This window comes from Monodelphis domestica, chromosome 4 (assembly GCF_027887165.1).
Source record: "Monodelphis domestica isolate mMonDom1 chromosome 4, mMonDom1.pri, whole genome shotgun sequence".
Classification (NCBI taxonomy): Eukaryota; Metazoa; Chordata; class Mammalia; order Didelphimorphia; family Didelphidae; genus Monodelphis; species Monodelphis domestica.
Window position 1 is genome coordinate 254,778,652 of NC_077230.1, and position 21,367 is coordinate 254,800,018.

The window sequence follows — 21,367 nt, forward strand, 5'->3', positions numbered from 1 at the left end:
AATTTTTCTTATTCAATTTTTGAATGCCCGTTATAGGCATTGCCAGAAAAGCTCTCCCACACAGCCACAAACAAAATGCAGCCCCTATGTAGACCCTCCAGCAGCTCCCTCAGTTAATGCCCAACTAAAGTCTGCTAATTCTTGTTGAGGCTGGAAATCAAAGACAATCGCACCAAGAAACCTAGGCAGGACAATTTCTGAGCAGCATACTTCAGGGCTAGGACTGGTCCTCCAGAACTGAAGAACAGAAATTTCTGTTGTATCTTCCCATTTCCCTAATCAGGATTCCTTCCCCAATCCACCCTTTAACCGAAAATTCCTAATATACACATTCAAGGTCCCCTTAAGGATTTCATTTGTGGAACTTGAATCGAATCTTTGTTGGCAGTTAACTAATAATTATCAGTAGAAGCTGGAGGGTCGGGCAGCTTCTAGTGTACCTGCATTTTAAAATGCTGGTGAGGACATTATCACACCGAAGACCTGAGGGTTCAATGATGACTAATCTGGGTTTATATTATAGGGGTCTAGGTGGACAGAAGGACTGCATTTTTTTAAACCTCTGGGGGGAGTCAATGAGCGAAACTTAAAGTCCGGAGCTTTTAGGGGAGACCAGACCCTGGAGATAACGGAGACCCCACGTTTCCATTAGAGGGCCTGGGAGAATTTAATTTATTGAAACGTTCACAATGCAGGGAAACGTTAGGAGTTTTTCGTTTTAAGATGCCAATGGTGAGATTCCCCTCCCTCCCCCTTTATCCTCTCTCTTAAAGAAGGGGTGTGTGTGTGTGTGTGTGTGTGTTATACACCTTATTCTCACACAAGTGTGTCTAAATGTGTATATAATATAAACCTTAACCTCACTTAAAAATAGTGTACGTGTGGGGGGGAAATCACGTGACCCCGAACGTGAACATGGGTGCGGGAGGTCCAAGGCGGATTTTACCATGAAGAAATCATCTTTGCAATAGGCCTGGAAATTCTCGTCAAACCCGAAAGCTTGCACCCTGAGTCTTCCTTGCATCGACCTGGGGCAGAGGGAAGAGACGTGACCGGAGGGTCAGACCTGGCCAGGCTGCCTGCCCCCGTGCCTCCCGGCCCCCCGCGCGTCCCGGCCCCGAGCCTCCCCGCGCCCTGTCCACCTTCCTCTCACCATTTCCGCAGGCGCTGGACTACGTCGGGATTGCTCAGGAACTGGAAGGTTCTCTGAGGAAGGAACCTGAAGGTGAACTTGTTGGTCATATCCCCACACTGCTCAGCCATGCTTGCGCTCTATCTTACTCTGTTTGAGGCCACAGGTTGTGTTGTCATGGAAACGAGGTCCTGACTCTGGAGAGGCCCCGCCCTTCCTCTCCGCCCCGCCCTGCAGTGCCTCTTGCACCTTAGAGCTAGAAGTTCCGCTGCTCTAAGATCCATGGATGAGGGTGGGAATGGGGGACGACAACCCTGCAAAATGGGAAGCCTTCCCCTCCCCATATCCAGAATACGGCCGTTTTTGACTTGGTGTCGAATAACTGGAGCTGATCTGCATGCCCCCTAATCATCTCGAACTCAACCTATCCAGAACACAACTGTTTTTCTCCTCTCCTTCTCCGGGCTGCCACACCTCGGACCTGCCCTTCTATCTCCCCAGTCTGGTACCCCTTCCCATCCTGGGATTTTTTCAATTTCCTTTTATGGCTTGCCCTCCTGGTAGAATGTAAGCTCTGTGAAGGCAAGGGCACTTTTTCTTCCTCCTTGCATTTGTGTCCCTAGTGTTTTGCACAATGCCTGGCACACAAAGGCACCTCCTAGGTGTGGTCTCTCCTCACCGTGTCCCTAACGCGGTCTAGGTACTAGTCACTCAGATCCTCGGTCTCAGTGACGTTGGGCACTCCTCACCATCCTCCACGGCCAGCAAGCAGCTGCCAAGTCTTGCCTCCTTTGCATTTGACACCTTCCTTCCACACAGCTACCACCTAGGGCAGACCATCAGCTCTCCCACGGACTATTGCAATAGCAGGTTTGGTCTTCCTATCTCAATTCCCTCACCATTCCGGTTCAGCATCCTGCAGCCAAAATAACTTTTCCAGGTCTAACCGCATCACCCACCTCTCCTGCCCAGAAAACGCTAGTGGTTCCCTAAGTTAAAATGTTAACTTTGCGAAGTTGGTATTTCAAGTTCTTCACAAAATGGCACCTTTTTAACCCCACAATCGATTGTGGCCAGCCAGTGGAGTGGATAGAGCACTAGCTGGAGACAGGAGCAAACTGATCCAGCTTCAGATCCTAGCAATGTGACCCCGGACAAGTCACGTGGCCCGGTGTGCCTTTGTTTCCTCATCCGTAAAATAAGCTGGAGAAAGATAGGACAAACCACTCCAGTATATCTGACAAGAAGCCCCCCCCCCCCCCAAAAAAAAAAGGTCACAAAGCTTGACACTTGACTGAAACGACTAAAACGACCACCACCAGTACTAAGGTTCTTTTCAGATCTAAATCTTAAAGAGTCGATGGGATCACTTCTTCCATAGAGAAAGTAAAAAGAGGAGGTAACCAAAAAGAAGATGGAGAATGGGAGGAGCTATGGAGCACGTGGCAGAGCTGTTTTCATTCTTTCTCGGATGATATGTAGTGAAACTAAAGTATTATTGAAAAAAAAATAATAGTTCTTTCTCCACTGAATCTCTGCGTGTGTTACCCACGTATAGCTGCTTTCAGGCCATTTACTGTTAAAATGTATTGCTCATCTAATCCCAGGCTCGTTCCCTACAGTTAGCTCCAAAGCTCTTCCTTTCCTGCTGTAAATGTTTAATAATTGGCTGGGGGGAAGGCGGACACAAAAAGTCTAGGCACAACACACTTTTGAAAGTTTAGTTTGCGTTATTTAACATTCTCATTTCTGTTTTAAATCTAGATTTTTGTTATTTGTTGATTTCTGATTCATGCACTATGTGTGATCCTTGCACTGAAAATTCAAGTCAGCTCTTGCTTGGTTCAAACTGGATCCAGCATATCGCTCTTCCCAGATCCCCTATTTTTCATCTCCACTTAAACTTGATTTTGATTCTTGCCTTATATACAAGAGTGAGACCATAAGCATGACTTTCCTTTCACATCTTTCTTTTACTCCAATCATACTTACTCCTTGAAATTTCAGAGGAAAAGAAGTCTCTTTGTCTCCCAATTGAAACTGGTCCTGCATTTCTGATCTTATATTTTTCTGTTCCCCAAAGAATCTTCATATCTCCCTTTCCAGTATTTTTCTAACTCTTTGGCTTCACTAGCTTCTTTTCTTCTGCATCAAAGTAAAAGTGTGTTCTCAATCTTCAAATAAACAAAAAACAACTCAATATAATGCTATTTCTCCCCCTCAGTCAATTTTTTAAAGAGAATGATGAATAAATGGTGAATTCATGTCCCTTTCAACAATTTTCTGTGGATACTTGCATCTTAGTTTCTACCTTCTACCAATTACTCTCTAATGTAACCAATGACCTCCTCTAGCCAACTTTCAGTTGGCTTTCTCAGTCATCTTCCTAGCACAGGGGTTCTTAACATTTGTGCATAGATACGTTTGTTAGTTTAGTGAAGCATTTGGAACCTAGTCTAAGAAAAATATTTTTAAATTATTGAAGAAATGCTAAATTTCTGTTGGTGAAATTCAAGTGCTCCTTCTAACATATACTATGTGACCTAGTCAATTCATTTAACCTCTACCACTTTAAGGAAGTTCTGAGATTACAAATTATAGATGAGCTGCTCTCCACACAAGTAAATTCAAAGATCTGAATCTCCCTACCCTAAGGGAAAAAAGTTCATAACACCATCTTAAAAGGATTGTTGAAAAATCTGGACAATGACTTTATCATCTTTTTTCATTATATTACATTAAATCTATGAATTTCCCTGAGATTAAATTCTGAGATCAAAATGATGATAAACATAGCTATTTAAAATTATTACAATTTGTTGAAAATTATTTTTGTTTAATTATTTGGAAAATTTGGAAAAGTATATTGGATTTTCAATGATTAAATATTTTATCATTTTATTATATTTTTCAATATTTATAGTTCTTTCAATATTTATTGAGAAATCAATGGACACTAAAAGCTTTAGTTTTTTCATAGCTACAAAGTGAGTGTTACAACTTTTGTAACATCAAAATGGGTGGACTAGTTTTATGAATTTCTTTCAACATTCTTCTATTTTTAGTATCTTCTAGTTATTTTATTGTACTCTGTCAAAATCTTTCATGAGTCCATTTTTATTTAACAGATGTGAAACTCTTTACCATAGCTATTCATATTTCTACTTACTTGCTTCATGATATATATACATATATATCAATCAGGTCCTGTGTTTGTTTGGGTTTTCTGAAGCCACATTCTGGTTTTCCTATTCCACAACCAGCTCCTTTTTCCTCAAAAAAAAAAAAAATAAACCCTTACCTTCTGTATTGGAATCAATACAGTATTGATTCCAAGACAGAAGAGGGGTAAGGGATAGGCAGTTGGGGTTAAGTGACTTGGCCAGTTGGGAAGTGTCTGGGATCACATTTGAACTCAGGACCTCCCAACTCTGAGCCTGACTCTGTCTATTGAGCCACCTAGCTGCCTCTCCTCAAATAAATTTCTAAGATTTAATAATATATTTTTCTCAAGAATTCTGAAGAGTATGGCAAAGTTCTGCCTCTACACATTCTCTTTCAGTGAACTCATCAGCTCCCAGATAAGGGGACTTCCAGATCTATATATCTAACTTGGGTCTCTTTCCAAGATTCAGTCCTACATCACCAATTACTTATTAGACCACATTCAAGTGGATGTCCTGGAGGTAACATACCCCAAACAGAATTTATTAACTGCCCTTCACCCCTGAACTTCCCTAGTTCTATTGAGGGCATTACTGTTTATCCAGTTAATGTTTTTTAGTCTTAGATTCTTCAGTCTTCCCTTACTCCATTAATATGTATGTGTATATATATATATATACACACACAACCTGGTTGCCAAATCTTGTTAATCCTACCTCAATAATATCTCTCTCATCCTTTCTCTTCTCTACCCCTCACATGGCCATGGCTCACATTCACTTTAAATCCTCTCTACATTGTGCAGAAATAGACATTTCACTTTTAAAAGCTATATTTCTTTCTAATCAGTCCTGGAATTCTCACTATTGGGCTTGGGACTTTTTTTTGCCCCCATTTCACAGTTGAAAACTGTCTTGCTATTTCTTTTCTATGAGTGGTGCATCATGGTGCAGAGGAAAGTATACCAAATCTTGGCCTCAACTCCTCATTCTGTTCTTTCTGTTTGACTTTGTCAACTTCCTCTCTCTGGTCTCAGTTTCCTCATGTATTAAATGCGGATTGTATCAGATGGCTACTAAGGTGCTTTCCAATGCTAAACTTGTGATTGTTAATATCTGAGAATATGCTTGGTGCTGACTCAGGACAGATGGCACCAGTGGGCACATAGATGACTGGGCTGGGAGTCTGGCCTGGGGTACCACTAAGCAACAGTGTGTTATCCACCAAGAAGCTGGGTATATACTTACTGGTGAAGCTGCTCAACATATCTCGTAGGCCTAGGAGAATGATCTCTACCTATGACAGTTTAGTGGTCCAGTTCCTTGTTATCTACATGGTTTCCAGCTGCTTAGTTTGCTGGTCCTTCCGCTGTGGGAACACTGAGCCTGAATTTATTCCAAAGAGTTAAGCTGTGGGTAGACTGCTGGGCCCTCTTGACGCACTCCATGTGGGTCTTGGTGTTCTGCCCATTTCTTTCCAGTTCTGGGAGAAGTGAGTTCCTTACCAAGAGTCAAGGGCTATAGTCATAGCCTTGGACAGGGTTTTTATTTTTTGAGATTTATTAAATTTGTTTTTTTAAATATGTTTGTAGGACCAAGTTTTGGAGTAGGGGGTCCCATTATGTAGTTTCACTTTTAAATGTGGGCTTCTCAGCTCTGCCACTCCTTCCTTGGTTGAGTCAACTGGCACAGGTCAGTGCTAGCGATTAGATATGCTTATGATTAGAGTTGTTTTCCACACTGGCATAGGAGATACATCTAAGCATATTTTTCTGTTCTCTGTGTTGGACCACAGAGATTGGGGGTCTATAAAAAGCTTTAATCAAATTGGATGGAATTAAGTATTATAATTGTTGCATTTTAACTTGTTGGTGCCAAGGCAGAAAAACATCTAGTGTTCATTAAGCATTAACTACGTACCAGCCAGGCACTGCGCTAAATGGTGAGGCTTCAAGTAAAGGCAAAAAAATAGTCCCTACCCTCAAGGAGCTCACACTATTATGGGGAAGAAAATATATAAGCAAATAGATATATACAGAGAAAATGGGAGGCAGTCTCAGAAGGGAAGGCGCTACTAACTGGGGAGACTTGGAAAGACCTCCTGCAGAAGCTGAGATTGAGCTGGAAATTGAAGAAAGCCAGAGAATCTCAGAGGAAGGAAGGAAAGAAGGAAAGAGATCCTTCCAGGGATGGAGGGAGGCCAGAACAAAGGCACTCAGACAGGCACTGGAGGTTCATATTCGAAGCTTAAGTAGGCCCTTGTGGCAGAAGTAAATGTAAGAGGACTGGAAAGGTATGAAAGAACAAAGTTATGAAGAACTTTAAACACCAAGTAGAGGAATCTATATTTGATCCTGGAGGTGACAGGGAGGCTCTGTAACTTGCTGAGAAGAGGAATGATGTAGGCAGACCTGCACTTTAGAAAAATCAGTTTTGCAGACAAAAGGAGAATAGATTTGAGAAAGAAGATATTTAAGACAGGGAGAATAATTAGAAGGATATCACAGTAGTCCAGATGAGAGATGCTGTATGAGTGGTGGCTCTGTGAATGCAAAGATGGATATAAGATATAATGAGAGACTAAGAGCATTCAGGAAGATGGAGAAAAAACAAAGAGAGAGCAATTTCCTGAAAACACAGAGAGAAGAGAATATCCAGGAGGAAAAAAATGATCAACAGTATCTAATGCTATAGAGAAGCCAGACAATCTCTAAAACGAAATTACAAATAAGTCGTTAACTTGGAACAAGGGATGACATTTCCACATGGATAGTTTCCTATACTCATGAAATTGTAGGTCTGGACCCACATTATTGTGTGCTTTAATTTAGCTAAGAACATTAACAATTGCCAATTTCACTTAAAGTTGATTTCTGAAATCTTTTTAGAAGAATATAGGTTAAGTCTACAAGTGGTTGAAAATAGTAAAATAAATCCATCTTCTGCTTGTAGTTTTGTCTAGAGGATGCCAAAAATCCATGATGATTTTCTCACAGAATTGTAGTCGTTTTGATATTTGTTGTAGGAAGAGGCAGACAGCCTCAATTATAACAATAAACTGCTGCTTCTGAAAAATTAAATTTTAGCAATTTTAATTTCTCCAATTCAAAAAGATGATTTTAACGCTAAATTACCACTAAATTAATGGAGCAGTACAGCAAAAATAAAAAACTTACTTCATGAATGAGTGGGGGGGGGGAAGCAGCTGAGAAAGAAGATAGAGAAAATAGGAATGGGTTAAGTCAGCCTTTTGTTTCTGATCAAGTGTTGAGGGGGCGGAGCCATGGCACCAGGAAGATATAAACATGTAGGGGCTGGAATGTGTCTCTGTTCTCTGGCAAGATGCCTGTCTTTGACGTTAATTTAAAGCTTTCTGGGGTTGGCGAGCAAACCAGTTAGTTCCTCTGCTTTTTTAAGGGCTGGGTACAAGGTCATGTGAGTCTTTGTTTGGCTTCCATAAAAATAGTTTTTATTGCAAAATCCTGTTTTTTGTTTACACTTGTTTAAACAAAGTTTATGAAATGTTATAAAGCAAGGTACCCCAATTTCCTGCTCAAATCAATCTGCCAGGCCTCCAGCACCGCATGATAAGTCCCAGCTTGGGACCATAAATACAACTCTTCTTTCTAACTGCTATGTAGGGAAAACTAAGGGTATATGTTCCTTGGGATGGATACACACACACACACACACACACACACACACACACACACACACACACAAACACACACCTTCATTGTGGATACTTGACTCACATGACTTGTGAACAAACCTCTGCAATTCTGTGATAGACTTTTAATATTACACATGCTTTTGTATAGACTTCTTTCCTGATTTTGGTAGGGCAGCTCTCTAGCCTCTGACCCCCACCTGACACCCAGCTCTCACGTCTTCGACAGGCCAGCTAAACCTTGTGAGGGTAGCCATCAGGCCCTCGTCGACCCCTGGTGAACCAGGGCTTTGCTCACCCAGCATGTGAAGACTGCTTCAGCCGAACAGATGGAAGAAACCAATAAGAAGGTTCAACGGCTGAGAGGGTGACGCAGCAAAGCACTGTGGAGTGCTCAGGGCGTGTTGGAGCACAAAAGAAAACACGGCCATCCAATGCAGCTGAGGAAGTCTCCAGGTGTAATGACTTTTCATGCCACTGGACCCAGGCTTCCAATGCCAAGAGAGTGGGACTGTCTCTGTGCATCGACTTTTCCACTTAAATCTCCTTCACACACAAGTGTCTTTGTGCACACTCATCTACATCACAGATGAAAGCGCACAAAGACAATCATCATCCTCGGTTACTGAGAGACTGCTACTTCTACTACTACTACTATAGTCATTCAAGTAGTAAACAAACTTTTACTGGTGCTATGTGTAATATACTGATAGACAGGCATCTACTATGTACCAGGCATTCTCCTAAGTACATCTCATTTGATATTCAGAACAATCTCAGGAGTAGGGATTATTTTTATCCCCATTTTTCAGGCAAGGAAACTGAGGCAAACAGTAGTTATGTAGTTAAGCCCAGACTCACAATTAGTAAGTGTCTGGGACCAGATTTGATCTCAGGGTTTCCCAACCCCATGCCTAATGTCCTATCCCTTCTTCTACCTACCTGTCCCTGGAAAGTGTTCTAGAAACTCAACTTCGTAGACCATCAGCTCACATTAGTCAATATTTTGTGATTATAAAACACTTTGCAAATATAGAATTTGATCTTTACAATCACACTGCAAATTAAGTAGCTTCTGTGTTATGCTCCCCATTTTACAGATGTAGATTCAGAGGCTCAGGTTAAGTGTTCAAGAGTACACACCTATTAGTATGAGACAGAGCCAAGAGTCAAGGTCAGGTTTTTCCATATCAAGTTAAGTGGTCTTTCCAGTCCACCATTCCTGCCCTCCTCTCATGGTGCTTTTCTCTTAACAGATTTCATTACTATGTTTGTAAAAATCTGGTGGTGACAATCCAATGCTGAGTTTTCCTTTTCTTCTTCCTTCCTGATAGTGCTTATTGGATCTCTAGCCCTAGAGTCAGGCAGATCAGAGTTCAAATCCTTACTAGCTCTGTGACTCTGACCTAGTCACTTAATCTGTCTCCTTTAAATTTCTTCATCTTTTTTTTTTAAAAGATGGGGATAATAATACTACCATCTACCTCCCCTTTGTGGTTATGATGATAAAATGAGATATTTGCTAAATGCTTTGTAAAACCACATATAAAACTATTATTAACCTTGTAACATTAATTTATCCCAATTCTTTGTTTTTGACATTTTATTGATGCCTTTTGGTTTTCTATCTCGGTTACTTCTCCTTAGATTCTCCTCAAATTGTCTCCTTCCTTGAAAAAAACAAGTAAAATCAACCCAACGTAACAATTACATCTGATAACATTTATGATATTTCCAATGGATATTTTTTCACTTTTCTGTTGATGGGGGAAAAGTGTGTTTCAGTATGTTTTAGAGGAGCAAAATTATTCATTTCAATTAATCAGGATTCTGTTGCCTATTTTTGTTATTTTCTTTTATATCATTATAGTCATTGTGTATACTGCTTTGATTCTACTTACTTCATTCTTGTTAGTTTATACAAGCCTTTCCTTATTTTTCCAAATTCCTTATATTCGCCCCCCTTTTTTTTGCAGTACAATAACATTCTAAGACATTTAAATATAATTCTTTTAGACATCACCCTATTGACTACTGGTTTTGGATTCAGGAAGACCTAGGTTCAAATCCTATTTCAGGTACGAGCTGTATGACTAGTGGTGTGTGTGATTTTTAGAGCTCTTTGTAACATTCCTCTACCCCCAATCCCACACCTATCAGTCTTTTTACACCTTACTTGGCACCAGTCTGTACTCTTTGACCCAGTGAAATTGGCTTCCTTGCAATTACACTAACAAAAGGCACTCCATCTCTTGGCTCTGGATAGCTTCTTTGCTGGTTTCCCATGCCTGGAATGTTCTTCTTCCTCATCTCTGCCTACTGGAGTCTCTAGCTTTCCTTCCAGCCCTAGCTTTTATAGGAAGCCTTTCCTATATATCCTGCACATAGCTTGTCTGTATATATTTGTTTGCTCATCTCCCTCATTAGACTATGAGCTCCTTAAGAGCAGAGACTATCTTTTTACTTTTTCTTTAAATTCTTGCACATAGTAGACACTTGTGTATTGACTCACTGTCCCTGGGTAAGTCACTTAATTGCTCTGTGAGTGGGTTGGACTTAATGATCTCTATGTTCCCTTTCATCTCTGCTTCTGTGCTGGTTTTGTTTCTAGTTTTTTGCTACCACAAAGAGATTCTATAAATATTTTGATATGTATGGATTTGAATGAATAGATGAATAAAAAAGCATTTATTACTATGTGTCAGGAGCCCTGCTAAGTGCTGGAGTTACAAATACAACAAGCTGTACCCCTAAAGAATTTATATTCTGAGAAGACAGCACATATGCCAATATGTGGTGGCCATTGTAGTAGAGGCATGGAGAGAGAGAGAGAGAGAGAGGACTTGTAAGCCAAGATGCAAGAAACAAGCTGAGAACCTAACCTTGCCTGTCAATCAAGAGGAAGGTTCCAAACGGGATGTTCCCAGGAGTGGCAGTTGGGGGGTTTCTGACCACAGAGAGAAGAAGGAGTAACTTGGCTTTTGAGTTGGTTGTCTCTTTTGAGAGTTGAGCTGGCCAGGAGAAACTGAGAGACTTTGAACTTTGTTTCTCTTTTGGGTTAAGCTGAGAGACTTTGCTGACTTTGTGAAGAAGAAGAATGAAGATTTTAAACAGCTGTTGTCTTCCCTCTCTCTAACTGTCTTAGAGTCACAGTTTGTGACTGGACTACTTTCTCAAACCCTCAAATTCCCCCTCATTTTGGATTAGGGACATCCTCATCCCTCTTACCTCAGTTTCCTATCCTGTTATCCCAATAAACCCCTTGACTTGAAAAAGGAAAAGAAAAGATTATCTTTATAGTTCATTCATGGGGGAGTGAAGAAGCCAAAGGCTTCAAGAAGAACTGAGAGGTGAGGGAGGCAGAAAGGAGAGGGTTGGAGAAGGGAGGGAGTGAAGGGGGGAGGAGGTAGGAAAGATACATTGATCCATCAGTCATCAGTAGGGATCAATAGACAAAGCCCAGAGCATTCCCCAGAGCAGTTCCCCTGTGTGTCAGCATCCCTGTACTAGCATCCCTCAGCATTTCTCATTCCTACTTCCATTACAACCAAGCAGTTTCAGGTTCCCCTTAGCGGCTTTCTCTAGTCACAAGCCTGCCAGAGTAGTCATTGCAACAAAAGAAACAGTTTCATCAGTTTACCTTCTCTATTTCAATTGACAGATGGGACCATTGAGAAGCATTTTAGATAAGGAAGTCAGAGAATCTGATGAATGGAGTCATGGGGTAATTGATTGACATGTCCTTACCAGGATAGTGGTATGGATTTTGTTATTCCTTGGCATATTAACTCTTTCAAGCTGCTGAAATTCCATTTAAAGATGCAATAAAAATTATTCCTTCTTGAATACCAGATTTCATACCTGAAGGAGTAGAATTAAGGACGAACTGGTAGAAGGTACAAGGAAGCAAACTGGCTCAAAGTAAAGGAAAACTTCCTAACCTTTAGAGCTGTCAAAAGCTCCAGGCCTTGAACAGATTTCATTGAAATTCCTGTCTCTGTTAGTGAGTTCTCAGACTTTGGAAAGCTTTTAGTGAGCTCTATCAAATTGTTGAGGATGTAGTAGAGAAGAACTGATTAGGGCAGGGGTTAGATTGGATGTTTTTTGAGTTTCTTTCTCAATTGGAGATTCCATAATTCTATGAAGAGATTTGATACAGTTTCTAGTTCTCTTTGGGATTCTATCCAGAATGGAACTATTCTGATCATTTACAAGGCTTGTGATCTTTTGTAAGCAAATAGCTCTGTGCCTTACTCCTTTGGGAAGTAAAGAACTTATCTCTTTATGCAAGTGTAGTTTGTCATCTGCCAACACTTCCTAGTTATCAAAAATAATATTCAAAGTAACTGTAGTATATAAAATTGGACAAATGAAATTCATTCCCTTTGGTCAGATGGTTCTCATGAACTCTCTATTAAAACTGTAACTCATTTTAATTTTCCCAAGGAGCTCCTATTAGGATTAATTAAACCATAGGGCTAATAAGGATCATTTGGGGTAATTGGGATCTTAGCAGCCAAAGACAGGGTAAAGAATAGTGGGTAAGGTTTCTTTAAGGCCAGACAGAATCTTGGAAGGGTGCTTGTTGGAATTCTGGGTAGCTGGAGTCCATTGGGGTTTTTTCCAACCGCCTACAGCCTCCTGGAGGTTTTTTCCCTCAGAGGAGGCTGGTATTTCTGTTCCTTGGAACACTGCAAAAACCCAATGGCAGGTGAAGAAGGAGAACAGGTTAGAGTTTCTGGAATAAGTTTGTGGGGGAAATCAACAGAAAAGAGAAAGAGAGAGGCTGTTTTCCCTTTGTGAGACTGCTGAGAGGACTAAGCCATTTTGTGGCCTGCTTAGGCCAAAAATCTTAGCTAGGACTGGAAGGGCTGGCAGTGGGCAGAGAGAGTGAATAACCAAACTGATTTAAAGCTAAAAAGAGATCTAAGGAGAAAGTAAATTTAGATATATAACTAAGACGATTAGTAATTAGCATAGATTATTTAGCATAAACCCTGGGTTTTTAGTGATAGTTTTAAGGAAGGTTTTAAGGAGTCTCAAGTTCCTAGAGTAGGAAGGAAGCATTTTCAGGCTAGTGGTGGGGGAAAAAGCTTAGACCTCTTTAAGATTAGGAAATCAATCCTAATCCTCAACCTTAGTCACCTTTCCTTACCTTTCTTCCAGCCTTTTCCAGTATTTATTAAATAGAGTTTTTTTAAATATCTACCTCCAGCAGTTATCCTTGTGTAGGCCCAAAAACAATTACACAGAGCTTCAGTAGCCACAAACTATTAGACACCTGCCTGATCTACTACAAGCAGTAAAGAAGATAGTGCATCTAATTCTGTACCCCACCCCCCCCAACATTCTTATATTAACATTCCTAGCCATTCTTATTTGCCACACTCCTACTTACCTTTATTCTTGCAGATTTCTGGAGTTGCAAAAACTGGTGACTAAAGTTATTTCCCTTTGTTAAGGTTTTGTCCTCATAAGTGACATCTATACATTTCCAGATGTCTTTTTCTCTCTGTATGCCATAGATGAACTATCATAAATATAAGGGTTAAAAGATTATGGTTGGACTAAATATATGAGAATGTGGTCACTGAAATTAATATATCTCATGTCAAATGACTTTATAGTAGTTTTATTTACAAATTAGAGGGAAAGAGTAAGTTAGAGAAATGAGAAAGAGGATAGAGTAAGAAATCTAGCTAGATTAATGAGTTAAATATCTGTTCCAGTGCCTGGCTTTGTTCTGGTAGGGCTCTAGAAGCCCAGCCAGAGGACCCAGGGGTAAATTAGGTATCACCCACGAGACCTCTGAGAGGGAGGCCTATCAGATGTTAATTTCTCTAGAAGTCAGGAAAGGAAGGCCAGCTTTTTCCAATCCAATCCAAAGTAAAGAGCAGTCTCACCAAATGATCCTCCACCAGCCTTCACAACCTTGAAGGAGCTCGAACCATTTCCTCACAGGAAGTTGCAACTACTTTTAAAGACCCTTCTTTTTGTCACTTCCTGTTCCTCCCCCCACCCCCACTTTATGGGGACCAATTGTAGTTTATAAATTTTCTTAGGACTGCCCAGGGGGCAGTCAGTTGTTTCTGAGTTATCATTTACTTTAGCACATGAGTTGCAGACCTCCCCCCACTTAAGTATAAAGTGGGGGTATATACATGCTTTTGGTAATTAAATCTACAGGTAGGCAGGGGAGAGTTAATCCTATCTTCACATATGGTTAATTATGATTAACAGAAATCAAAATTTTGACACATATCAATCCTGAATTATCACCTGCTTGTATAGAATTATAAGCATTTCCTGTAGTATAAAGCATTCTATTTCCCTTGAAATTCCATGCCTCAAACAGATTTCATAGAAATTCCTAAGACTTGAAAAATCGGAAGCTGATCTGTCCACATGGCAGGTTGATTGAATCCTGGCATCAAAGACTTCTGGGGAGAAGGAAAGTGATTTTGGGGAAAGGTAGTGGCACCTGGGGTATGAAGAAGAAAATAAATACCTCAGACCCTTTCTTCCCAGCTACCCAGAGTGGTCTGAGAAAAGGTGAGATGGTAAAAATTCCAAGATGATATCCCAATGTTCTGGAAGCAGATCTTCCTAAAGTTTTGGTCTGACTATGCCAAAGACATTGTCATCATTCAAGTGAGTACTGTTAGATGATTTCCCTATTGTTCCTTTCAAGGTGAGATCTTATCTCCAGAGTGTATGTTGTGAGATTGTTTTCTCTGATCCTTTACTCTTTTAGTTCCAATAAATATTTTTTAAAATATATTTTTCTGTTTGAATACTTTTGTTTTAAAAATACATTAATTTCTAACTATATTTGCCCCACACAACATAACAGCCTTCTCTTGAAGCAAAATATTTTTTCTAGGTCCAAAAGCATTTAAATTTTAATTGAAGAAACCATAAGTAGGCAATTATGAGATATTTATAATGAAAAGAAAGTAGCATTTGAGCTATATTTTTAATTACTTATTTTAAGTATTTTTTTCAAGGTTACGTGATTCATGTTCTTTCCTTCCCCTCTTCCCTTTCTCCTCCTGGATATGACAAGCAATTCACTGGTTATACATGTATTATCACTCAGTATCTACTTCCAAATCATTCATTTTTGTATTAATCTTTTAAAATCAAAACCCTAAGTCCTATACCCATATAAACAAGTGATAAATCATATATTTTTCTTCTGCAGTTCTACTCCCACAATTCTTTCTCTCATTGTGGATAGCATTCTGAAACAAAAGATTTTTAAAGAGAAAAAAAACATTTCTGCAAACTAACATATAAACAACGTTTGCCAACATAAGAGCTTCTAGTGGAGTTTTATGGAATATGAGTAATGACTGATGGGAGATAGCAGAGAGAACCACCAATAATGTTCTCTCACTATATCTCCTTTCTGCTCTTCTCATCCCCCCAGCCTTCCTAGAAATGTCTCCTTCCTCTTTTCTTTCCCAGCTTGATGTAGATCCTTATTCTCACTCTTGGTACCCACTCCTCTGCTACCTTTTGGCTCCTCCCTTACCTACAGTTATGGGATTAGCCTTTCTAGCAAACCCTCCTGCTGTGGGGCAGGAAAAGGGGCATGGAGCTCCCATAAAGGGATTAAACACTTGGAATTTATTACTCAAGAGTTTCTAGGTCATTAGGCAGTGCCACCTTAACTTGCAATACATAAGAATCTCAGACAAGCTGTCTGGACTCATGTCACAGTAAGGTATGCAGTCTAGGTCTGATAAAAATAAGATAAAATTAACATGGATGAGCTCCCACTGTGTGCCCTAGGTGAATTTTTTGGTGCCAATATTCTAAGGAGGCACTATATGCAACTGCTCACATCAACTTCCATATTTATAATGGATTCAGTGATTATATATCAGTTCTTTGGGATTCAGTCATGCAAAATTATACTAAAGAAACTGGTATGATTTGTAAGAGGGAACATCAGAAAACTGCCAAGTTAATATTTAAAGCAAAAGACACCCCCCACACAAACACTCTTAATTTTTCTTTAATTTATTAAAGGAACTTCAAGAGCATCCAGGAAGGGACATTCTAGATTTTCTCTAGTAGGTGCCTAAAACTTACTGGAGAACCATTTTGTAATAATATTTTTATTTGCCCCTCATTACATATAAAAATATTTTTAACATCCTTTTTTGTTTTTTAAGTTTTGAGTTCCAAATTCCCTTCCTCTTTCTGATCCTCCCTGCCTTTCTTCCTCCCTGAGACGGTAAACAATCTGATATAGATCTTACATGTGTAATCATGTAAAACATTTTTCCATATTAGTCATTTTGTGGAAGAGATCTCAAATTAAAAAAAGACAGTGAAATATAGTGTTTTTCAGTCTGCATTCAGACTCCATTGGTTTTTTCTTGGAGAGCAGATGGTATTTTTCATCATGAGTCTCTGGGATTGCCTTAGATCACTGCATTGCTGAGAATCACTAGGTTATTGCTAGTTGTTCATCCAGAAATATTGCTGTTATTGTATATAATGTTCCTCTGGTTCTGTTCACTTTGCTTTGCATTAGTTCATATAAGTCTTTCCAATTTTTTTCTGAAATCATCCTGCTTGTCATTTTTTGTAGCACAATCATATTCCATAACTAGTATATACCACAACTTGTTCAGTCATTTCTCAATTGATGGACAACTGCTCAGTTTCCAATTCTTTGCTATCATAAAAAGAACAGCTATAAATATTTTTGTACAAGTAGGCCCTTTTCTGTTTTTCATGATCTCTTTGGGATACAGACCTAGCAATGGTACTGATGGGTCAAAGAGGAGAACCATATATTCTAGATTTTAGGGGAGAATCCCATTTTGCTACCACCTCAACTCAGCACCCACAGTTTTGTAGATTAAGTCTCCAGGGGAGGCAAATATTCCTGCCTAATGATATCAGAGCTGAATGGCAACCCTGATGGTTAGGCCTGGTGTTCCTTCAGCTCACCAGAAGAATTATGGTTGTGGGTGACTTCTTGCTCACTGAAGGCATTTGAGGAACTATATTTGTTCAGTAGGTTAGGGTCCTGGTTGAGTCTGGGTAAGCAATGGGTCAGATTGGGGCCTTTCAGGTAAGGGGTCCCAGGCTCATTGGTGGGCTCCACCTCTGGTAACTATATTTTTCCAAACATAATTATTCTGGATTTCATTACTTAGTCTCTAGTTATGTATCTTTTGCCCATCTTTTTCTTCCCCCTCGTTCTTTTCATTCCTTCTTTTCTCCTTATTTTCCTATTCCCTCTCTCATGTGTTTCCCACTTGTGTTCCTGCTCTCATTGTTGGCATTTTTTTAAATCCTTACCTTCTTTCTTAGAACCAGAAGAGCACTAAGGGCTAGGCAACTGGAGTTAAGTTATTTGTCCAGGGTTATACAACTAGTGAAGTATATGAGGCAGATTCAAAATCAGGACCTCCACTCACTATCCTCTTAGTCACCTAGCTGCCCCTGGCATGTGATTCTTCAGGACCCAATATCCCTAGTGCATATGAAATAAGGGATAGTTTTTGTTATATACTTTGCTGTTCTGTTTAGTAACTGCCTTTTTATTTTGAATTAATGGATCTTCTGCCTTGGTCTGGTAAAAGAGAAATACTGACAGGAACTTGTGAGTTGTGGTTTCAAAACACATACATACATACATACCACAACCCCCTGAACCTTTCTCCTTCCTTGCTTCTCCCTCCCTCCTTCTCTCTTTCCTTTTTCTTTTTTTCCTTCCTTCCTTCCTTCCTTCCTTCCTTCCTTCCTTCCTTCCTTCCTTCCTTCCTTCCTTCCTTCCTTCCTTCCTTCCTTCCTTCCTTCCTTCCTTCCTTCCTTCCTTCCTTCCTTCCTTCCTTCCTTCCTTCCTTCCTTCCTTCCTTCCTTCCTTCCTTTCTTCCTTCCTTCCTTCCTTCCTTCCTTCCTTCCTTCCTTCCTTCCTTCCTTCCTTCCTTCCTTCCTTCCTTCCTTCCTTCCTTCCTTCCTTCCTTCCTTCCTTCCTTCCTTCCTCCCTTCCTTCCTCCCTCCCTTCCTTCCTTCCTCCCTTCCTTCCTCCCTTCCTTCCTTCCTCCCTCCCTTCCTTCCTTCCTTCCTTCCTTCCTCCCTTCCTCCCTCCCTCCCTCCCTCCCTCCCTCCCTCCCTCCCTTCCTTCCTTCCTTCCTTCCTTCCTTCCTTCCTTCCTTCCTTCCTTCCTTCCTTCCTTCCTTCCTTCCTTCCTTCCTTCCTTCCTTCCTTCCTTCCTTCCTTCCTTTCTCTTTCTCTCTTTCTCTCTCTCTCTTTCTCTCTTTCTCTCTCTCTCTCTTTCTTCTTTCTTTCTTTCTTTCTTTCTTTCTTTCTTTCTTTCTTTCTTTCTTTCTTTCTTTCTTTCTTTCTTTCTTTCTTTCTTTCTTTCTTTCTTTCTTTCTTTCTTTCTTTCTTTCTTTCTTTCTTTCTTTCTTTCTTTCTTTCTCTTTCCTTCTTTCCTTCTTTCTTTCCTTCTTTCCTTCTCTTTTGTTTTAGAATTTATACTAAGTATAATTGTAAAAGTTAGGCAATTGGGGTAAGTGACTTGCCCAGAGTCGTACAACTAGGAGGTGTCTGAGGTCAAACTTTAACCCAGGTGCTCCAGACTCCAGGCCTGGCTCTCAATCCACTGACCCACCTAGATGTAATGCAGCATCTTTTTTTCAGGGCCATTTCTGGTCTTTACTTGCTGGAAGAAGAAAGAGGAAGAAGTTCAGGGGAAACCAGGGGAACCAAAGTGCACATGGAAGCAGACCTTCCTTGTTTATAAATTAAGAGGTTAGACTTTTAGCAGCAGTTCTCAAAGTGTGATCTGAGGCCCTTTGGGGTCCCTGAGAACCTTATAGGGAGTTCCATAAGATCAAGCTCTTTTCATAAGAATAATAAGACATTTTTATTTCAAACATGGTAAATAGTAATAGATATAACTATCCCCCACCCCATACCAAAGCTCTTGGTGGAGGGTCTTAAATAATTTTTTTTTAGTAAAAAACCCTTACTGAGTATTGGTTCCAAGGTAGAAGAGTGGTAAGGGCTAGGCAATGGGGGTCAAGTGACTTGCCCAGGGTCACACAGCTGGGAAGTGTCTGATGCCAAATTTGAACCCAGGACCTCCCATCTCTAGGCCTGGCTTTCCATCCACTGAGCTACCCAGCTGCCCCCTTTAAATAATTTTTTTTTAAGTGTAAAGGAGATTGGAGACTGAGCCATTTGAGAAACATTAGACCTTAGTAGTCCCTTCCATCTCTGACACTTTATGTTTTCAGGTCATCTCCAGCCCCTCCATTCAGAAGATTATAGAATCATAGAACCTCAAAGTTTGAAGAGACCTTGGAAATTATTTCATCTAAAGCAGACCTGGAAGATCAGAGGATCTGGCTTTAGAAAAGGACTTTAGAAGCCATCAAATCTAATCCTGTCCCAGAGGAGAATTCTTTCTGCCAAATACACAACGTGTGGTCATCTGGGCTTTTGTTGAAGGCCTCCAGTGAAGGAAAATCCAGCACCTCCCATGGCAGGCCATTCAGCTTTGTTCATGTTCACGTTGTCTCCTCCAACTCATCGTTGGGAAGATTTTCCTGCCTCAGAGGTTCAACTAATCTCATGGATCTCATCCATTGAGGAGTTCTTTCCAATGAAGTAGCTTTTAACCCTGCTCATCCCGTGTGGCTTTGGTCCATGCGATCACAATGAGGAGAATCTCCTCAGGCCCAGAATACACTTCATCCTCACTCCTATTTCTTAGAATCTCCAGTTTTCTTCAACACTCATCTTAGACACCATCTTCTCTATATGAAGACTTTCCAGAGGCTCAAAGTCTCCACTAGATGAGATTGGAGACAATTTTTTGCCTCCTTTTCAGTTTCCTAGCACTTAGCACAAAGCGGCACATAGTAGGCACTTCATAAATATTTATTGATGGATTGATTGAAGGAGCAAGTGGTTTCTGCCACCACACCAATGACTTTGTATTTATTATTTTTATAATATTTGTATGTTTACAAGTTATCTCCCCCAACACTAATGTAAATTCCTTGAAGGAAGAGAATGCTTCATTTTTGTCTTTCTTTTGTCTTTGTCCATGCCATTTTTTAAAATTTCTCTGTTCTAAGAGCCTTCCCAGCCCTGATATCCCCCATTCTAAGACCCCTCCGAGCTCTGACATTCTCTGGATCTCTGACTCTATGCCCACCCACCCTTGGCCACTTTTGTATCCTTGTGAGGTGATCTTCCAGTCGTGTCACGCTCTTCTGTGAAATCTCACTGATGTCCGTGGCTGGTGCAAGGACAAGAATCCTGGGGCCGATTTGTCAGGGCCATCTGGGACTCCTTCTTCCTTCTACTCTCCCAGCCCTGATCCACTAGTGATGTTATAACCAAAACCTCCATCGCCGTTTCCACCGAGTTCTCTTTTTAGGAAAGAATTGCCTGGTTCAAACCACTTACTTTTCCTCCATCTTAGACTGCATCTGTGAGTCAGTGCCGTGCTGTTTGCCACTCATTAGAGGCAGAGGAGGCCCTCGTAGGAAACCTGCTCCCATTTCTATGAGGACTCTCTTTAGGCAGCCTCCATTTACATAAGGAGAATATTCCTTTTCCTGCTTTTTAGCTGTGTGATCATGGACAAGTCGGCCCACTTCTTTGGGCTGCCAATTTTTTTAGAATCACAGGATTAATATTTGGGGATTTGGGCTTTAAAAGATCACACTGTTGCAAATATGAATAATATGGAAATAGGTTTTGAGTGATAATATATGTAAAACCCAGGAGAATTGTTGTCAGCTCCAGGAGGGAGGGAGGAAGAGAGGAGGGAGACAACATGAATCATGTAACCATGGAAAAATGTTCTATATAAATACATAAATTAATTAAAAAATATTTGGGAGGGACACATGTAGCTACCCAGAAGAAAATCCTGCTAGAACATATCCTATAAGTACTCTTGAAGGATTGATTGAAGCAGCTAGTTCTTCCTGCCACCACACCAATTACTTTGTATTTATTATTGTTATGATGTTTGTATGTTTACATGTTGTCTCCAGACAATGTCTATTTGAAGACCTCCAATGAGTAAAAGGCCACCATCTTGAAGGAGTCTCATCCTCTATCTGGATAATATCTCTGATATTAGGAAGTTTTTCTTTTTTCCTCCCTTTCTTCCCTTCCCTTCCCTTCCCTTCCCTTCCCTTCCCTTCCCTTCCCTTCCCTTCCCTTCCCTTCCCTTCCCTTCCCTTCCCTTCCCTTCCCTTCCCTTCCCTTCCCTTCCCTTCCCTTCCCTTCCCTTCCCTTCCCTTCCCTTCCCTTCCCTTCCCTTCCCTTCCCTTCCCTTCCCTTCCCTTCCCTTCCCTTCCCTTCCCTTCCCTTCCCTTCCCTTCCCTTCCCTTCCCTTCCCTTCCC

At 40.6% G+C, this 21,367-nt stretch overlaps 1 protein-coding gene across 5 annotated transcripts in view; it reads right to left on the reverse strand.

Annotated features, from left to right (window-relative positions):
- Nucleotides 1-21,367, reverse strand: part of CFAP300 (cilia and flagella associated protein 300) — a 60,611-nt gene that overhangs the window by 36,932 nt on the left and 2,312 nt on the right. For 2 of the 5 annotated variants that reach the window (XM_056794459.1, XM_056794457.1), the window contains exons 2-6: nt 13,365-13,496; nt 4,302-4,405; nt 3,125-3,306; nt 1,154-1,206; nt 947-1,028 (exon numbers count right to left, since the gene is read on the reverse strand). In XM_056794459.1, coding sequence (XP_056650437.1) covers nt 947-1,028; nt 1,154-1,206; nt 3,125-3,184 — 195 coding nt within the window. In that variant the 5' untranslated portion in view covers nt 3,185-3,306; nt 4,302-4,405; nt 13,365-13,496. Of the gene's footprint in view, nt 1-946; nt 1,029-1,153; nt 1,283-3,124; nt 3,307-4,301; nt 4,406-13,364; nt 13,497-21,367 lie in introns of all 5 variants that reach the window. The other 3 variants (XM_056794458.1, XM_007494962.3, XM_001366085.4) reach the window with 3 other exon arrangements.